Source organism: Thunnus maccoyii, chromosome 24 (assembly GCF_910596095.1).
Source record: "Thunnus maccoyii chromosome 24, fThuMac1.1, whole genome shotgun sequence".
In the NCBI taxonomy this organism is placed as follows: Eukaryota; Metazoa; Chordata; class Actinopteri; order Scombriformes; family Scombridae; genus Thunnus; species Thunnus maccoyii.
The window spans coordinates 19,950,176-19,967,492 of NC_056556.1; the positions used below are offsets into that span (position 1 = coordinate 19,950,176).

The following is a 17,317-nucleotide window of genomic DNA, read 5'->3' on the forward strand; positions in this document are numbered from 1 at the left end:
TTTAAATCAAACAGAGGTCAGGAGGTCGTCAAAAGCAGACTGTATCTGTACACAAGATGGTATCATCCACATAGAAATGGACATTACAGCGCTGAATTGAAATATAAATGTTATTTGTGTATAAACTAAACATCAGTGGGCCTAATATTGATCCTTGAGGGACACCTTTATCAATAATTTGGGGTCTTGATTTGAAACAATCTGCAACAACAGTTTGAACCAAGCAGCATCTACCACGACTTGAGGTTGAAGCCAATGCGGAAGTACCTTAAAGTACAATGCTACTGACAGCCACTAGATGCTGGCTCCAAAAAATCCCTGGCTGCATAGATTCCCATTCAAAAATATTCAACTTCTCTGTAGAAACACAAAGTCAATATATTTTTTCAACAAGTCATTAAGGTTTAAATGGTAAATTATAGTCCTGTAATAGGTGTGCTGGTAGTCGTTTAGGAAATTATTACATTGTTAATAAGATTTGAAGATATATAGTAGCTTTGACAGCTGCGATTGACAGTTGGCTCACCTGCTGTTCTCCCTGGCACTGGGACTCACTGAATCAGACTACAGGCGCAATATTTTAGTAAGTTTGATGTTACTTGATAACTATACCTTCTGTGTTAGCATAATTTAGCTAAAGCAGCTAATGTTAGCCTAAGTGTGCACCACTGGGGGTGTCTGAGGTAGCAGGGCATGTTTTTGTAGCTGGGCTTCAAACCAGCTCCAATGCAAACCAATGGGTAACGTCACACCTTGTAAAATCTATCTTTATATACAGTCTATGGTTTGAGATTTGGATTAAAATCACTGACCAGGGCAGGTAATGTTTAAATCAAACTACTACCTCCCTTAGAGAAATAAACTCTGTCCAAATGGGGCTTTAGACTGATTAAGGTGATGTATATACTGTATATATACTACTTAAGTTTAGTTTACTTGTAGGACGCAAGTTCAGTGGGAACCTGACATAGGCCTCCTTATGGCTAATATAGATCCTTCTGGACAGGTAATGGTTTGTTTAGTTAACTTTGTGAGCTGGAATGTCAAAACTCATGATCATTCAGTGAAACGAAAAAGGTTATCACCCAACACTTCAAAGCTAATATTACTGTTCTTTAAGAGATGCATTTGTGTACATGTGATAATTTTAGAATAAGAGGGGCAAATGGGTGGGCCAATCCTACCACTCCAACTTGCACTCACAGGCAAGGTGGGTGGTTATTGTAATTAACAAGAATATGTGTAGAACATGGGTAGATTCAGACACTGCAGGAGCCATACATCATTGGAGTCGAGCAAGTATATGGTTTCTCACTTATTCTTGATAATATTTATGCACGCTTTGACTATGTCACTGCATATAGCCAATACAGAATCTAGCTACCATCCACTGCAATTTAATTAGGGATGTACAATATATTGGTGGCCAATGTATTATTGGCCGATAAGTAAGAAAATGGGTGAATGTGGCATGTAATGTTAAGTGCTTTGAGTGGTCGGAAGTACAGATTCCACGGTGAGGAAATTTTCCCACCGACTAATAAACTCGTGACAATGCAGGTGTTACCAGTTACACCAGACATTTTACAGAATAAGATAATCGTCAATGACACTCATCCATAGAGAGCTTACTTTGATGTTTAACATTAGATTTTTGGTTAATTCTTCCCCTTATTTAAGAGTTAGTGACAGTGGGCTTCAGGCTGCTGCCAGTGGGTCATCCTCCATGTACAGCCAGGGTGCAGCGTACACACATTGGGACGAGCCAGAGGACAACCGCCGCTTAGAACAGGAACCGGAACAATTCTCCTGCCATCCGGAGAGAGGCACACCGAAAAGCTGCTCGCTAACAGCTAGTGTTACGTTAGTTTACAGCAGCAGGACGGAGAAACAGATGTCTCACTCTGCTACTTTTTGCTGCAACTCTGCTGCTGCTGCAGATGCTCCCAGAGCAGACACTGTCAGTTTATAATTGTAGCATCCATCGTCCGACTAAGTATTGATAACCCGCTTAATACTTTACAAATTGGATTTTTTTGATTTGATGAACGTGGGTGCTGATACAAGAAAATGAAATAAATGAGTTTGTTTCTATAGAAAAAAGCAACAGTACAGTATGTGTGTGGTATGGTAACGTAATCGGTGTATTTCCCAACACCGTGTAACACCAGTAACATCAACCACCGCTGCAAGCCTAGTCGGAAGACTAGAAAGGCATTATATAAATGCAGTCCATTTACCGTTGGGCCCTGGCACTTTCGTGCTTGGGCCCTAATAATAGTAATCGCTACAAAAACAATAGGTTCCTCACACTTTGTGGCACTTTTTTCCTTTTTTTTTCTTCTTCTCATTATTATTTGAAATTTAACCTAATTTTAATTTTTTAATTCATTTTCTTATTCTTCCCTTTCTCATTTTTCTTTTCTTTCTTTTCCTTAGATATAAATACACACACACTCACACATGAACACACATGTGCCCTGCATAACCACTCTGATCAAGTATACTGTAACTGGCTTGCATGTTATCATATATTATTGTTGTTGTTTTGTCATATCTCCCCTGTTTAGATATACATAGTTTAGTATAAGATGATATTCGTAAACCTTTTTTCCCCATACTACTTCTTCTCCATCCATCTGTGTATTTTATGTCTCTACCTGTCTGTCATTATGTACTGTCATTCAAAATCAATTTAAAGAAATCCCTCTTTTTATCATAAGAGTGGAGTGTAAAACTGCATTGAGGCCAATAAACTGGGTTTATACCAACATGGGACAGGATAATGTCATCAAACAGGCCCTACCTTGTTTTTCTGATGTGTCCTCTGCTTGCGCTTGTTTTGTCACTGCTGGCTTGCCACTCTGGTCAGGGCTCTGCAGCTCTGTGCTTGACTCTGTCTGCACCTCTGCTTTGAAGTTTATTCCTGTAGGACTGGAGACCAGCTGGGGCAGCTGGAGGCCTTTTGAAGGACTCTGGGTGGATTGATCCAAAGCTCCCTTCTTCTCTGAAGAGCTACCAGCAGCCACATGATGGTTGGACAAAGCAACATCACAAAGAGAAAAGGCACTATTGTTATGAAGATATTAGTTAATATACCATGTAAGCAGCAAGACTGCTGCTTTTGCCACAGTATTTCCAGTAGTAGAATTATTATGCATATGTCAATCTACAAGCTATAACCAAACCATTACATTATTATACCATAGCCTTCTTTAAGCTATCAGACCCAAAATTGAGTATATGCTTGAGGATGTATTAAGATCCCTCACTAAGGATGGGTATGGTTAGGATTTTATCGATTCTACTACTCTTATCAATACTCTTCTTGGGTCTTTTTTATTACTGTGAAAAAGAGGAATAAATTCAAAACAGGATTGTATTTTTCAAATATTTTCAGTATACCACAATATTGTTTCTACAATAGTAGCCACAATGTTTACAACAGCAAAGCCACAATATGAACACAATAATGAGTGCTGTTCACAAAGAATGTATCTATCAGTCACTACCACTCTTTCATCTTGTTCTCTATACAGCTAGCATGGATAGACTGCTAGGCAGGCACCGCTGGTATGGGGAGGGGTTGGTTGGAAGGGAGGCTGCCGTCTACATGCCAGTAGGAACTTACCAAATTTTAATATACTGCACATGGAAAATTAGTGTGAACACTCATCCTACAAACAGTAAGTTTTAGTTTTGCTTGTTTATAACACAATACTATGGTATACCAGCAGTAGATGGGAGACTGCAGGCATAACCGCTGAGAGTATTACTTTATGCTTGTTAAACAGGTGTTTTGATAAATAACTCTCACTGACTTTTTCCTCTCGGAGATTTTATTGCATTTACAGTAACGAGTATACTGTAGTTTAACTCAAGCAAAATGTATCCACATTTCACATGATATCATCGTCTCTGCTCTGTTGCCTGTTCTGTGTTTGTGTGTGAGGTGGAGAAGCTTAGCAATGCCCTTGTGCAAACACAAGCACCGACATAGAGAAGAGAGGTGAAAAGTCTGCATGTGCTTTAATGACAACAAAACCACATTTTACACTCTGCTAATCTCTTTCTTTCATGTACCAATAGAAGAAGGAACCATAAAAATAGTTCTTACTAATTTAGAACTGCTTCCAATTCAGAGCCGGGTGTTTGGGGGGAATCTCTGACTGCGTTGGTCAATCAAATATGTGTAAGTGCACATTTCCTGGCAGCAAAACTGTAGAGGATGTGTCCATCTTAGTGTCACATAAATTAAACAAATGTGCGGGAGGTACAGTGTTAAAAGAAACAGTTTTAAAATACAATTTTACTTTCCCTGTTTCAGATTGAGATCGTCGTTGTACAGAGTTTTATGTCAATGATTTAACATCTTATGAGAGCTATATGATATTCATATTCTTAGGAATATGAGTATCCTCCAAGGATTATGAGTAAATGCACAAGGAGAACTCAATGTTTTGAATTTCTCTCAATAATCACCTGATGATAATCCACTGATGGTTTTCTGTTCATACCTGGACCAGGTCCTGTGGCGCTGTGAACTGGACAGGGAACGACTTCTAGATCTTCGGTGGTGGTGTCTAGACCGAGAGCGAGATTTCCTCCTCACTGAGCAGGAATGTGAATGACAATAGGAATGTGACTGTGAACAGGAACGACAACTCCTCCCGTCATAGCTTTCCTCATCTCCTCTTTCTTTATTGGAGCTGTCCTGTTAGGAAGCAATAAAGAAACTTGTATCTTTTGTCTTTGGACTGATGTCCAAAATATGTGGCATCAGTTTATCAGTCAACAAAATGCTGTTTGCATTCATTGCATTGTGAGGACAGCAGTCTGTTCATAAAGTCACCTCACACCAAAGTCAGACCCCACAAGTATAGAAATAAGACTTGTTTCTTAGGTTAAGATTGGGGATAAGCATGCAGTGTGTATATTTAAAGTAATATTATTTAATTGTGCCAATTCTTGCCCGAAAACAGAAATAAAAAAGTTTAAAAAGTATACAACAGATTTTTTTACATTCATTTCTAATCACCAGGTTTTTGTATTCCTCAAATACAAAAAGGTTGGCCAGCCATTAGATTGAAAGCACAGCTAAAGCTTCTTTTTATATTTTCTGGTTTTACTAACTGTATCATTTATGGTAAGTCTCACTTTACACCTTTTTGTCGGCCTTGGGGCCCTACATGCTTCGGGAGAAAACACATCGTTGTTTTCATTTCATTTCATTCATTTCTAAGTTTCTAATTTCTAAAATTATAACTTCGATGAGGTCTGTAGATTTCAAGAGCATGACAGGGTACAGCCTTGATCATTCAAACATGGAAAATATACAAAACAAGACACATTCATCCCAGATGTGTAGTCCAACTGAACTGTGTAACGGAAAAGAAGAATCTGGTCAGAAAAGAGATCAACATGCCAAGGAGCAATTTGAGAGAAAGAGTAACCTTTAAATTTGATATGTGAGCTTCTTGGATCAGTCCTAAGTATATTTAAGTAGCCTATCTGCTAATAACAAGTCAGATCCAATATTCATATTTTTGTCCTACTCATATTTAAAGGAAATTGATTGAATGAAATACAAATATCATTAGAACTATGTCCTGTAAACATTATCAAGCCAGCAACTGTCTGTTTTCCTTTTTTGTTTTGTTTTTACTGGTTTTTTTATGTTTTTACCTGTTTTGGGATGATATCAGGCAGGTCCTCTCGTCGCCTTGGCAATGGGCTTTGACCACATTTACTATCCCTCTGCTTTGACACGAATTCTGAGTCAGAATCTGATGAGTTTCCCCTCCCTTCACCTTTCCGCCTCCTCTTCTTCTTCTTCTTCTTTCCTGTTGTCCGCTTGTGGCATTTGGACTTAGAGTTGTTATCCTCACCTGGACAAACAGTTCAGCAACTCTGCTATTACAACATGTTTTGTACAATAGAACTTAAACCTAGAGATGATGTATAGATAATTATATCATTTTGGGGTCTTGGGGAGTATTCCCATAAAAGATTTGAGCAGTTTTTAAGTCTCTTCTTCATCTTTCCTAATGAGCATTTCACTATATCCTACAGTGATGCAATCAAAATCATGAAATGCATAAATCTACAGAGAAATACTGTGAAGAGCCAGAAAGACGAACAGACTTACTTTGCTCCTTATTCGCCACTGTTGGTGTTCCTCTTCTATGAAGCAAAGATAAAACCTGAGTTAGGCACATTTGAAAAGCGGGTATTAATAGTAAAATGGATGGAAACCAACTTTTTTTGTCCACAAATTTCCAAAATAAACCTAATCATTGACACTATTTTACAAGCCAAACTGTGTATACACAAGTTAGTATGCTATAAGGCCCATTAGTGCACAGGGGAACTAAGCAGTACCAGGCCATACCATTTCCTTGGCACCCCATGACTGAACCTTTTATATGCTTGTCTAGTGTCTGTTCTGCTTCAAATGCTTCCAGAGAACCTGTGGCTATCACCTTTGATTTTACATCTATATACTTATGATAGTTATGCATAGTTTCAAAACCAAAGATGTTCAAAGATTTACTACCACAGAGGGCGACTGAAAGGGTCAATTCAACTTTCACTTTATTCTGCAACCTTACAGGAAGCACAGCTAGCAAGATTAAATGCATCATATAAAGTTGACATATTATGCAGATTCAACATTGTGCCAGGCCAGGCCGACTAGCCAATATTATCTTATTCCAGATATATGAGAATCAGCAATTAAAGATATGTTCAAATACATTTGGAAACAGTGGACCAGATTTACTAAGAAAAAGGCGTGCAAATGTGCAATGTAGTTTTCAATGAATTGAAAGCTGCTATCTGCTTGTATTCAGCACCTGATTTAAGACAGCAGCTTATTCCATGTTCAAGCCTGGGTACAGCCCCCCCAGACACATACTGCATGAAGAAAAGCTCACAGGCGCACAGATAATTCAAATCATAAGTAAAGCCCTGGCACTCCGATTAGAAATTGGATGTCAGGATTATGACAATACAAAAATAATCTTGTGCATATCAAAAATGTTGCTAGATCAGGACCAACCCAGGCGTTTTTATATTTACATTTATAATAGGTAAAATGTAAATCCAGATGTTTGCTCCTGAAATGACAAATGTCAAATAGTGTGCTCCACTAAAGCTTTGTCAGGGAGTCCGTTTCAGTTAATGATACGACAGCTCTCAGCAATGGAATATGGACATTATATAATTATAAAACTGCCAACTTGCTACCAGGTAAATATCAAATAACATGGCAAGCCAAACCCATTAGAAGGAAAGCAGTAGAAGATAACTAGCAAACACTAGTTAGGATTTCCCAGATAAGCATGACTATGAAGCTATTTGTAATTCTTATATGAGGCAATGATGTATACAGTATATGCTAGTTATGTAACTATATGCAAAAAGATGCCAATTTAATGTAATTTATTGCAATAGATACTTTTGTTATTAATATTACATTATGATTGCCACTGATGCCACAAAACCACAAATCAGATGACAAAATTGAAAATACTTTCCTAAAGATGATTGAGTGTTTGATGAATTAGAAGGTACAGTTGTGCTCATAAGTTTACATACCCTGGAAGAATTTGTGAAATATTGACCATTTTTTTGGAAAATATGACTGATAATGCTGAAAACTTTTGTTTTATTTAGGGATAGTGGTCAGGTATTTTCACATAATTGTGTTTGCCCTTTTTAAATCATAATGACAACTGAAATCACCAAAATGGCCCTGATCAAAAGTTTACATAACCTGATAATAAACACACAAGTTGATACACACAGGTTTAAATGGCTATGGAGGGTAAGTTTCCACACCCGTGACTTGTTTGATTGTAACTAGTGTCTGTGTATAAATAGTCAATGGGTTTCCTCGCTCTTGAGAGACCCTGCACATTTCATCCAGGGCTGCTCTGACTTTACTGGATATTGAGCCATGAGGAAAGCAAAAGAACTGTCAAGGACCTGCGAGAAAAGGGAGTTGAACCAGGAAAATTGTTCAGATTGCAAAGAAAAAACCCACATACAACTTCAGCTAAAAGTTGCATGTGGTTGTTTCAAGATGAACAATAAGGAGGTACTTGAACAAAAATGGGCTGCACGGTCAAGTTGCCAGAAAAAAGCCGTTACTGTGCCAATGCCACAAAACAACCCGCTTGAAATATGCCAAACAAGCACCTAAACAAGCCTCAAAACTTCTGGAACAAAGTTATTTGGAGTGATGAGACCAAAATTGAGTTTTATGGTCACAACTATAGACACTAGGAATGGTACACATCTTGCAGATTCTGCCAAGGTGTGTAAACTTATGAGCACAACCGTATGTAGTGTACGATGAGGAAGTCTCTATTTCTCAGCTAGAAATATACCTAGATAGCTTTAACCTACCATTGACAGGTGCACTTTAATATTAGGCACCTGCCTAGGGCTCATAACAGCTGTGAATTTATTATGATGTTTAGATTTAAAACATATACAATTATATAGAGATGCAAATTTTAAGCAATTATTCAATTGATAGTCGGCCACATTAACAATAAATAGTCAATTAATCTTTATAATTTATCACATACAGTGGACAGTTTTCCATAATCAAACCATTTTTAACCACTGACATGACCTACAGTACGCAAAATCATAGTACATTAAGAATTTACAGAACAGACAAGTTACTTGAATTATAAATTAAAGAGCAAAATAAACAAAATAATGACGTCATTTAAAAATGCGGAGCTCTGATCTGTCACTATCAAACAATTGCTCAGACAAAATCCAAACGCATTAAACATAGAAAACAGCTTTCCCTTCAGATTCTGTTATGCTGTTGATGGCTGGAGGCGATAAAGAATCCAAATTTTGAACCAAGTTACGTAAGTGCTCCTGACCAAGACCAAGGTAACATTAGTGTCAGCTGTTGCCTTCAGTCTGTCCTTCCCAGCATGTCTGTTATATTTCCTCTTCTGAATATAATGCTCATACAAGTCCATCTCATCCTACCATCATTCAGACTCTGACCCACACATTGTATATTTCTCAGTAGCATCTGTCTTACACGGAACTACTCTGACTGAAGACTGAAAACGTGATCACTGTTATTCATCTGTTTCTAAATAAATTAACATGACCAAACTCTTCATGATGAAGGAACATATCACCCAGTGAAGCGGTGTGGTGCTCATTTACATATTTATGGTGTACATTTATATGTAGGGTAAAGTTTCACCTGGGTTGATGTTTAGTTCCTGTGTCCAATTCTGCCCCAGACTCTGAACTGCTCTCCTTCTCCTGGTTCCTTTTCTTCTTCTTGCTTTTGTGTTTTTTGTGCTTTTTATGTTTCTTCTGTGAACCGGTGCACCTGAAGTCTCCTTGTTTGTCTCTCTCTGAGATGGTTTTCTCTGCTGTAACCGTTTCACTGCAAGCACCCACTCCTTCAGCAGCACTGATGTACAATAAGAGATCATTGTTATTATGGCTGCCAACACAGCTTAGACCAAGTTTGTTAAATGTTCTGTAACAGGAAACGTGGGCTTAGATGTGTAAATTAATTCAGAGGCGTGTTCCAAGAAGTTGTTGAGTTTAGAGCTGCAACAATAAGTCAAATAATCGATTCATTGCCAACGATCAAATTGATCACAAACTATTTTGGTTACTGATGTATCATTTTGAGTTAATTTTTTAAAGAAGAAAATGTCCAAATTCTCTGCTTCCAGTTTCTCAACTGTGAATGCTTTCTGGTTTCTTTAGTTCTCTGTGAGAATAACCTGAATATCTTTGAGTTGTGGACAAAACAAGACATCATGTTGGGCTTTGGGACATTTTATGGACCAAGCAACTAATCAATATTGCTAGTGAAAATAACTGAGTTATCAGGATAAATCTGCTGAATAAAACCAGCACATGGGCCTAAAATATCTTATCTTTAAAACAGCTGCCAGGAATTAAAGCCTGGAGCTACAGACAGGTGACAAATTAAAGGAAAAATTGGAATAAATGAGTGGAGAAACATAATGAATGCAGATACTCCCACACAGGTGCAATGCATTGTGACATGTATAAAAATATTGAGCAGGCCCAGATGATTCTGATTTTCTATCAAGGTGGCAAGAGGAAAAGAACTAAGTGAAATTGAAAGAGGATTCATTGTTGGGGCATGGATGGCAGCAGCTTCAGTCACAAAGACTGCTCAACTGGCGAGAGTTTCAATAAGAACAGTGACTAAACTGACATCTGCATTTAGATCTATGGGAAAGACATCATTAAACACCTGCAGGAGATTTTGGACCAATGTGTTAGACAGCACTCTAAGCCACCATCATCAAAACATCAAATGAGGGAACATCTTTTGGAACGATGGTGTTCATCCCTCCAAAAGAGTTCCAGAGACCTGCAAAATTAATGTCAAGGCACACTGAAGCTGTTCTGGTGGTACGTGGTGGCCCAACACCTTACTAAGATATTTTACGTTGGTTTTTCCTTTAATTTGTCACCCGTCTGTACTTCTTACAGGGAAATGATGCTGAACCAATATCATATGAGATTTAATATTGCATTTCAGGTTTATTATATGTGGTTATGGCTCAGGAACTTCAGACATTGAAAAGAGAAAAGCTTGTAGGAAGGAAATCACACATTTAGTCTCTATTTCTGGGCACTTGGGAACTCTAAGACGCATACAAGAATCTTAATGTGCAAGCAGGCAGGAAGAAAATGCTTCTTGCCTGTGTAAATGGAGGACCATGCATGCACAATGTAAATTAGCTTCCTAAACCAGTACAACTGTGTTCGACATTATATCTCCTTGTTTCCACATTATATAGACATGGGACCGGTTTACTCCTGACGAACTACTGTAAACGGGGCTTTACTGACATCCCGCAAGCCACACCAATAGCACAGTTAACGGCTCTTTCCCAATGTGTAAATATAACTATAAATATATAGCTACTGTTAGCTTGTACGGTAACATTTTGTAACAAAGCGGCAACCGGCCACTATAGCTGGAAACTCCTGCGTTTTCAGTTTGATTCACTGGCTAGCTACTTTATTTCATTTAACTATCACTAAGATGAAAGCGAAACACAACATTGACATACGTTTTTTCTTCATTCTGGTCTTCAATTTCTCTGATCTTATTCAATATAAAATCTTGGAATATTTGCTCTATGTTGGCTGCCATGTTTACGTGTGCATCTGATTGCAGGTCCGGGTAGGAACTGTTATCTGCAGTTATGATCCGGTCTCGTGTCGCTCTTTTTTCCCTGTTCAGACATTGACCCAGTCGTTATACCTATATATATACAGTCACAGAGCACTTTCTTAGGAACATAAATATATCATTTTCACTTTCTATTGCCGTTGTCAGAAAGGAGATAATTCTACTTTGTTTATAATTGAGGTCGTAGTAGGTCGTGGTGGTGTACTGGAGTGCACTATATTCAGTGTTGGGGTCGTTATTCAAAACATGTAATGCATTACACATTACTCGTTACATTTTTTTTTAAAGTACTGCATTACTTTGATTTATTACTCCCTGTGAAAGGTTATTACTTACACTACTCGTTACATTACTTTTGCATTACTCCGCAACAACGCCTGAGATGCATTGTCGTGTAATTGCCAGTTACCAATATAACGTTAAACCTTACATATGCCCACGTATCAGAGCAAATCCCTATCTTAATAAGGAGGACATAAAAAAGAAAAGGTTTTACTGTCTTATGATGGTGGCCGTCCGTTCCCTGTTATCGCATTTTGCTGAGTATGTTTCTGGAAGACGGAGACTCCACTGTAGAAACAGGCAGCATTTTCTCTACTGTGTACGATGCTACAAGCCTATTCATTTCTGCTTTTGTTAACGTTAACGTTACTTGTTGAAAATCAAGCTTTGGCTGCTTGCTTGGGATCGGCATACACTCAGCTTGAGCATCACTCTAGGTCCGGGAGTCTTTGGCTACTAGCTTTGTGTTGACATGTTGCCTTTACAGGTGCTTGGAGAGATTTGATGTTGTGTTCACAGCAGTGGATAGTTGTCCCTGGCCTGGGCACAACTTGCACTTTACCATCACATTCTTGACTTTCGCATAACAAATTCGAAGTAATGTGCATACCTCTACCCTTCAAGAGTTGTAGACCACTCTGCCATTTTTGTCTTTATTCCCACACATTTGTGTACGTGTGTGTCGGAACTATAGCCAAAGTCACGTCATGAGAGGTCAGGTGATTGTTCTGCAAGCGAGCATGAAAGGCACCAATGATTATTTTTTTTATGCAGATAATTGAAGAACCTGTGTAACGCGAGCAACGACAGAATTTTTTGATTAGTAACTCTAATGTTATTACTGAATGTAGGAACAGTAATGTGTTTCATTACTGCGTTACAGACAAATGTAATGTGATTACAGTAACTTTATGACGCGTTACACCCAATACTGATTATATTGCATGGTGCATTAGTGAATAGTGCATTATTGAAAAGTCTTTCTAATGTTTTGCCCCCCTCGTATTAATGGAGTGGACAAAATATTAGGAGCATCATTCAATATAATGCACCCCAGTACACCACCACCACCTACCATGACCTCAATAATAAACATAAAGTAGAATTATCACCTTTCTGACAATGTCAGCAAAAATGAAAATGTATAAGCTTCATTAAACACACAATATGTAATTTAAGGGTCTCTCAATCAAAACAAGAGCTAAAGACGAGTGTGATGACGTTGTGAAGTAGCATGGGATCATAGGAGTTGTTGTGTTCATTGCTGAACAACCAGCTTCTCCAGGTTAGGATTACTCTAGTGTGCATCATTCAGGATCTTTCTACCAGGAGCAAATTATCTGTAGAGGTCTCCTCCTCTCCAAAAACATACATACACGGGGAGTAAAACCAGTAAAAAATACTGAATAAAACTGTTTCACGTAAAAAATCAGTGTTTCTCCAATGATGTTCAGTGAGCACAGGACTTCCGGGAAGGGCTGCTAGCCGAGCTGCTCCTAACATTTGCCCAGCTTGTTTCTCTGATAACTTAAGATCCAGATGTCTGATGACTAAAATCCTTCATCTAGTTAAAAGATATAATTAAAAACGACCAAGATCTAAAAAGTTTATAATAAAAATGTGGGTTAAAACTGAATAAAAGTCAATATATAACTGTTTCTGTCGAACAACCACACCACCAATGTGTTATCTTGTAGGTGTATACTCTTTGGTAGCAGAAGTGTAATGGACAAACACAAACCCGATGCATGCATCTTGTGCGTGTATACTCTTTGGTAGAGGGGTATGACGCCATTGCCAGGCAACCAAATGAAACGGACCGTTACCTTGATTACGGTAAATTACAGATTATTACAGATTTCTCTGGCTTTGAAAATTTTTGGAAACATTTGGGATAATGTAACTACACAACTGAACAAAATATATAATATAAGTTTAGTTGTTTTTAGATATTTACATATTCTAAAGTTAGTTACATATTATAGCTTTAAAATAGAATTTATGGCAGAGCTGTTGTATTGGATTACATTAGACGGCACAGATGTTCCTGTGGTAAGTGGCTGGTGAGTATATATATGTAGACAAAGAGAGATAGGCAGTTTCACAATTTTAATTTTTTCAAGTGTGTCTAAAAACAACAGTGAGGTGTCCATATGAGCAGTGAAAGAGGTTTTCCTCGCTGTAATCCTTCCTCCTGTTCATACTGGCTATTAAAAGATCCCCTTCAAATGTGCTTTCAGTGTAAGTGATGGTGGCCAAAATCCACAGTGTGCCTACACACAAAACTGCAAAACTGTTTTGTGTGCAAAACTGCATTCAAAAGTTGAACCTGCCACCTTCAGTGGAGAAAGAGCTTTAAGACGTAGATCAGGTGGAAGGCAAGATGAAGGAGGGAAAAGGAATGAATAATTTGTCTTTTTTCCAGCAAAACCTGGTGAGTGCTTTTATTCATGGATTTTAGATAGCATGTTAGATTCAAATACAGAAAACATGAGAACAGTGTGAGACTCATTTAATTATGGTTATGGAGTCACAGAGAGGACCATTATGTTATAACAGTCGTTAACATCTCCAGCTCATGTAGAGAAAGTGGATCACTTTAATCTAAAAGCTCTCTCTCCAAATCTTTAAAACGCATGCTCTCTTTATGCGTGCATGCTAAACGCATATATCAATGCTGGTGGTGACGAACATCTATAAAAGGCCTATGTATGGTTAGTCTGACGGCTTGCTGCCATACCACCCTGAACATGCCCGACCTTGTCTGATCTTGGAAGCTGAGCAGGGTCAAATTCAGTGCCCCATATCGCTATTTTCCAAGCTACACATAATACAGCCTCTATGCTTGACTCAAACTGTTAACTCACAGTCCTTCAGAATTAACGTTTCCCATCACTCAACATCAGACACCCACTGAACATACAGTTAGGAGGTAGTAGGCTAGCGATGCAAGCATTGACACCTGGCCAATCCTAGCACTACACCAGGTCATAATTACTACATGCACTAGACTGCATCTGTCACTCAAACCTAACTATGTGTCGTTCTTGGGCACCTGACATTACTACCAATTGTGTTGTCATGGGAGGACAGTCTCTTATGAACTATTACTTACTGGAAATATGAAATGTGATGTGGGAATACTGACAAATTAAAAATGTGGTCAGACGTAAATAAATAGACATGACTGAAATTATTGGTACCCTTGCATTTTATTAAAATAATGCACCATTCAACCTGAACAGTGTTGAAATTAAAAGATATTTTATTATCAAGGCATGGCTATGTTTGGTTTACACTGGAACAAAACAAAAAAGTTGTGAAAATAACTGAATTCATGTTTATTCTATTAAGACATTCTAAAATAGCCTGGACAAAATTATTGTTAGCCTTTAGAAGTTGTAAGAAATAATTGATTTATACTGATACTTTAAGCAGACTTTTGTGTTTTAATTAGTATAACAGGTGTTTTCAATCTTATAATCACTCATGTAGCCAGTTTAAAAGGAGAAAAATGCTCACTCTGCTGTTTTGTGCCACTGTGTGCATCACACTGAACACGGAAAACAGAAGGAAACCTAGAGAGTGGTCTGACGATATTAGAAAAAAGGTGATAGCCAAGCATGTTCAACATAAAGGTTACAAGACCATCTCCAAAGAACTTGATGTTCCTGTGACCACTGTTGCCAATATTATAAAGAAGTTAAAGGCCCATGGAGCTGTAGCCAACATCTCTGGATGTGGTCACACAAGGAAAATTGGCCCGAGATTGAACAGAGGGATTGCTTGAATGGTTGAGAAGCAACCAAGGAAAACTTCAATACAGATCCAAACTGATCTTCAAGTACAATCTCTAAAGTACAATATTTTCAACTCACACCATCCGTTGCTGTCTGAATGAAAATGGGCTCCATGGTAGAAGAAGACCCACTTCTAAGAGGGAGACACAAAAAAGCCAGACTGGACTTCCATTACACAGATGAAACAAAATTAGAGCCTTTTGGTAAATCACACCAAGTCTATATTTACAGAAGAAAAAATGAAGCCTTCAGAGAAAAGAACACCATGCCTACTGTAAAACATGGAGGAGGCTCAGTGATGTTTGGGGTTGCTTTCTGCCTCAAGCACTGGGTGCCTTGAATCTGTGCAGGGCACAATGAAATCAGAAGACTATCAAGGCATTTTGGAGCGAAACATACAGTCCAGTGTCAGACTGGGCTGTATGCTGTACAGTGTCTGACCTGTCATAGTCGCAGGTCATGGGTTTTCCAGCAGGATAATGACATACATCAAAAAGCACCCAAGAGTGGGTGAGAAGAAAATGTTGGACTGTTATAAAGTGGCCTGCTATGAGTCCTGATCTGAATCCCACTGAACATCTGTGGAAAGAGCTGAAACTTGCAGTTAGGAGACAGCACTCATCAAACCTGAGAGAACTGGAGCAGTTTGTTCATGAAGAGTGGGCCAAACTACCAGTGGAGAAGTGTAAAAACCTTATTCAGAGTTACAGAAAGCGCTTGACTGCAGATATTGCCTCCAAAGGATGTGCTACAAAATATTAAGTTAAGTGTACCAATATTTTGACTATGCCATTTTCATTTGTTTTATTGTATTTAATAATATGTTTAGTTGTAAATCAAAAACAAAGTTTCAGTTATATTCAGTGTGAAACAAAGAATGATGGATACCATATACTTCTGTCAGTTTCAACTTAATACAGAGAATTTTTTTTTTTTTTTTTTTTTTTAAAGGTGGAAGGGTACCAATATTTTCAGCCACTTCTGTAAATGTAGATTTGCAGATATGTAGAAACTACAAGTATTTATTTTCTGACTGGCATTCGTTTATTTATTGACTTGAGCATCATCCTTTTTCTTTCTGTATTTATCTCAGCATTTATTTATTGATGAATAAGTCCCTTGTAGTCCTCCACATCTGTGCAGAACTGTGTAAAGGATTCCTTTTCCCCTTACTTCTCTTATATTTCTCCCACTGAGAAATTAATGAGGTTCTTACCTAAAGCCTGCACATTGTCTTTACACATAACGCTGACAACCCCATTGATAAAGGACCTATAACTGGGGAGAACTGTTGTTTATGGCCATACCACCCCTGGATGTATAATAAGAACCGGATACATTGTCGGAGGCAGGACCCCGTTCATTCCTAAGAAAGTTGCTCAGTGGCGCATGAAGCCGGCCGAGCTGGCTACTTCTGGTTTAGCCCTCTGGCTAACTTGAATGGGGATAAAACAATTGAATTGTGCGGCTCTTCTAGACATTCAAAATGTGGTTGGACCGCACATATCAAATTATTATAGTGAAACGAGTCATTTCGTAGGGGTTGTGACTCTAAAAAAAATGTATCTGCTGATCTACAGACATATCTTTAACAATGTAAGTCTATGGGGAAAAGTCTTTTTGGGCCAGTGTGCATCACATGACGTTGAAATTACATAGTTTGGCTGCTATGTCAAATTTGCTTCAAAGCCCAGTGCTCTTCCTGTAATCAGTTCTCTTTATACATCCATGATACCACCCTGAACACACCCGATCTCATCAGATTTCGGAAGCTAAGGGTCAGCATTGAGTGTATATAAATATGGATGTCATGACAGCTCCCCAAAAGTGAAGCCAAACACATCTCAATCGCCCACTGGTGGCTGGTTACAGTATAGGTCATAAAACCCGCCTCCTCCATGTTAGCGGATAGGATATGAGCCAAACTAAAAAGTCAAAGTACATGTCAAATAAATTTTTCCCAAAGATAATTTCTGTTCTTGTCACGCTGATGTTT

The 17,317-nt window shown here is 38.3% G+C and overlaps 1 protein-coding gene across 2 annotated transcripts in view; it reads right to left on the reverse strand.

Annotated features, from left to right (window-relative positions):
• LOC121892131 (protein SON) overlaps window positions 1–11,816 on the reverse strand; it is a 53,893-nt gene extending 42,077 nt beyond the window's left edge. Inside the window, exons 1-6 of one of the 2 annotated variants that reach the window (XM_042404975.1) lie at window positions 11,736–11,816; window positions 9,248–9,463; window positions 6,149–6,183; window positions 5,686–5,888; window positions 4,518–4,714; window positions 2,807–3,015 (exon numbers count right to left, since the gene is read on the reverse strand). Coding sequence is in view for 1 of the 2 variants with exons in the window: in XM_042404974.1 (XP_042260908.1) it covers window positions 2,807–3,015; window positions 4,518–4,714; window positions 5,686–5,888; window positions 6,149–6,183; window positions 9,248–9,463; window positions 11,118–11,200 (943 nt within the window). In the remaining variant the exon portion in view is untranslated. Of the gene's footprint in view, window positions 1–2,806; window positions 3,016–4,517; window positions 4,715–5,685; window positions 5,889–6,148; window positions 6,184–9,247; window positions 9,464–11,117; window positions 11,219–11,735 lie in introns of those variants that run through there. The other variant, XM_042404974.1, reaches the window with a different exon arrangement.
• Window positions 11,817–17,317: the final 5,501 nt, after the last annotated feature.